The sequence below is a fragment of the Etheostoma spectabile genome, unplaced genomic scaffold (assembly GCF_008692095.1).
Source record: "Etheostoma spectabile isolate EspeVRDwgs_2016 unplaced genomic scaffold, UIUC_Espe_1.0 scaffold498, whole genome shotgun sequence".
Classification (NCBI taxonomy): Eukaryota; Metazoa; Chordata; class Actinopteri; order Perciformes; family Percidae; genus Etheostoma; species Etheostoma spectabile.
Genome location: NW_022605619.1, coordinates 3982 through 7141, shown reverse-complemented (window position 1 = coordinate 7141; position 3160 = coordinate 3982). Strand labels below are relative to the sequence as shown.

Sequence of the window (3160 nt, the reverse complement as noted above, 5' to 3'; positions counted from 1 at the left end):
CCCCCCCCCCCCCAGGCTCACACCATGTACCAGGTGGGTCTGATGGAGACCGACCAGCACATTGAGTTCTTCTGGACCGCCCTGGAGATGTTCACCCAGGAGGAGCTCTGCAAGTTCATCAAGTTCGCCTGCAACCAGGAGCGGATCCCGTTCACCTGTCCCTGCAAGGACGGCGGGCCCGACACCGCCCACGTGCCCCCCTACCCCATGAAGATCGCCCCTCCTGACGGAGCTGCAGGTAACAGCTCCCAAAGGTTTCATCTACAGCTGCAAAGATTAATCCATTAGTCAACTATCACGTACATTTCCGACCATTTTGATAATCTATAAATTGGTTTGAGTAATTTTCTATTGAAGAAAAAGTTCAAATTCTCTGTCAGCGTGTTAAATGTGAATATTTTCTAGTTTCTTCTCTCCTCTGGGACAGTAAACTAAATATCTTTTGAGTTATGGACAAAACAAGACATGGTTACACCTCATTATCTCTTACCAGAGTGTCTCCGTGTGTACTTTGTCCACAGACGTCCCACCAATTGGTCCCAAAATGTCCCCGTTAGAGAAGAGACGAGATCTGTACAATCTTTCCCTCCAGTTAACAGACACGGACACACGGCGTTCTTATTTACGGGCATTCATTGGTCTTATTATGTCTTCCTCGATGTCATCACAGATGCCGTGAGAACCAAATACAACATAGAAAATACCATAACTACAGAAATAATATTCTCATAGAGAACAACACATAAATAAATAAGCAACACAGACAATTACACACAAGAAATGCCTACTTCAAGGGAGTGAAAAAACCAGGAAACAAACGTACAAATGTAAAGACGTTACAAAACAAAACAACGAGCCGCCGTTAGCTCGGCATGCTCCGCTTCTGGTGCAACGCGAATAAATGTCTGCAGCAACCAAACCTCAGCACAATAGTTCCGCTATATAAGCCACATAAACGGGTCAGCTCGCACACACACACACACACTTCAACGCGAAGGAAATGCAGAGAAAAACAGAATATATTAGGCTACATTCAAACATGATTTCTCATTAAATTAAACTATTCTTCTTAAATTAGATAACTCTCTGCTGGCAGCTCCACCCTGAAAGAACCGAGCAGCCCAGCCTTGTTGGAGCATCCACATCTTCCCAACATGACACCTTCAGCGTGTAGCTCAACGTTTGTTGTCTCCCCAAAACACTCGAGGGACATCCGGCAGCTTAGTGTAAAATCTAAAATATGTGGATATGAGGGGAGGTTTCTGCTGGATTTAGAGGTGTGTTGGCGCTGGTGGTGTTCCTTCGGCGCTGACGTACACACACACACACCTGGACTTAAATTCACACCTGGTCACTTTATCACTTTAACACTGGACTCAGCACTGACACTTTAATAATAATTTATGGTCTTTTCTTTGTTTATTTGACGAATGTTCTTACAGTTGTTGTTATTATTATTATTGTTATTTTGTTGTCCTTATACTGTTTTTTTATCTATTTTTTTATTTCTTTTTTCTTGCTAAAACTGCTGCTGGAATTTTCAATTTCCTCACGGGAATCATCCCAAAAGGATCAATAAAGAGAAGTCTAAGTCTAAACCTCTTTGTGGGGCAGCCAAAAACTCTCTTTGCAGGACCGACCCTAAATCCTGATCCGTACTGTAGGTGTGTGTGCAGTAAAGAGGCTTCCTGTTTGTCTCCTGTCTCCAGGTCAGCCCGACGCGCGCTACATCCGCGTGGAGACCTGCATGTTCATGGTGAAACTGCCCCAGTACACCTCTCTGGACGTGATGCTGGACAAACTGCGATACGCCATCCACTACCGCGAGGACCCTCTCAGCGGCTAAGACCACTTGGGGGGGGGGGGGCCCTCCCCCTACCCCTACCCCTTATGTTCCCACACGTATACCCCTGACCCCCCTTTTACCCCTGGACCTCCCTCTGAGACGGACCACGCCGCTGCTCCGACACAACCACACATTTAATTCAGTTTGATTTCAGGTGGCGATCGACGCTTTGCATGTTCAACCCTGCTTCCTTTTTTTAAATGTAGTTATTTATACAAATACCTTCTTTCACATTTACGTTTGACATTTGATTTCTTGTGAAGAATTCAGGGAAGATAATCCGACGCTGTTGACATGCGTCTGTTCTGGTTGCACTGAGTTTTGTGGATGGCATTGAAGTGACACGACTGTGACCCAGGTTTTTGGTGTTTTCCCTTCCCCTTGAACAGAGGGCGTGACGAGGTTCAAGTTCTGTGAATTTATGCCGAAATAGGACGACGTCGGATCTGCACTTTCACAGTTTGCAAGCTCCGTTTCTGCAAAGCTATGAGTTGCAAAACCGTAAAGAAGCAACAACCAAACTGTTTCTCTTCTACTGCTAGACCCAGCTGCCTCCCTCTGTCTCCCCTCCATGGGGGGGGGGGGGGGCTCTCCAGAGGGTGGTGCTGGTTGCATGTGAAGAGAAAAACCCCAGGATCCTCCATAGAATGATCTGGTGTTTGAGGCTACATCCACACTACTGCCTTTTGGGTTAAAAGCGGCCATCTCGTCCACACTACTGCAACGTCTCCGAGCCCTTAAAACGTCAACATTTGGAAACACCCTTGCCTCCATTTTGGTTCTAAAATTTCGGGGTCGCTCTGTAGTCTGGACGGAGACAAACGGAGACATCTGGAAACGAGGACGCGTGTCCGTCAGTCTTATCGGTCGGGGGAGCTTCCAGACCTTTCAGTAACAGTTCCCCCTCGTCCTCGCTCCGAGATAATAAATCCCTGCTCGTACTTTCTCAACTTTCTCCAAAGTAGTTTCTCTGTTTCCAACTTCTACATCTTCATCTGTAACAACAGACGATCTGCTTCCTGTTTACACCGGCACGCACATGCCCAGTGCGCGTGTGATCGGTCATGTGATACATGTCAGACCAGTATGTACCTAGATCAGTTCTGCTGCTGTAGCTGAAACTCTTGTGTGGACGCAGGTTGTTTTGGTCTCTAAAGGTAGCGGTGTGGATGCAGCCTGAGACGGAGGTACGACTACTAGCTGACGAATAACAAATAGAGGAACTACTTTTGAAACCGATGTCGGCGGCGACGGGCAGGCAGGAGATGTGCTGTACAGGATGTAATGTAGTTTACTGCCTGTTGTAAAAAAAAA

The 3160-nt window shown here is 46.6% G+C and overlaps 1 protein-coding gene across 1 annotated transcript in view; it reads left to right on the top strand.

Annotated features, from left to right (window-relative positions):
* LOC116686800 (probable E3 ubiquitin-protein ligase HECTD4) overlaps positions 1-3160 on the top strand; it is a 108276-nt gene extending 105116 nt beyond the window's left edge. The window contains 2 exon segments of the mRNA XM_032511852.1: positions 16-238; positions 1710-3160. Coding sequence (XP_032367743.1) covers positions 16-238; positions 1710-1846 — 360 coding nt within the window. The 3' untranslated portion in view covers positions 1847-3160.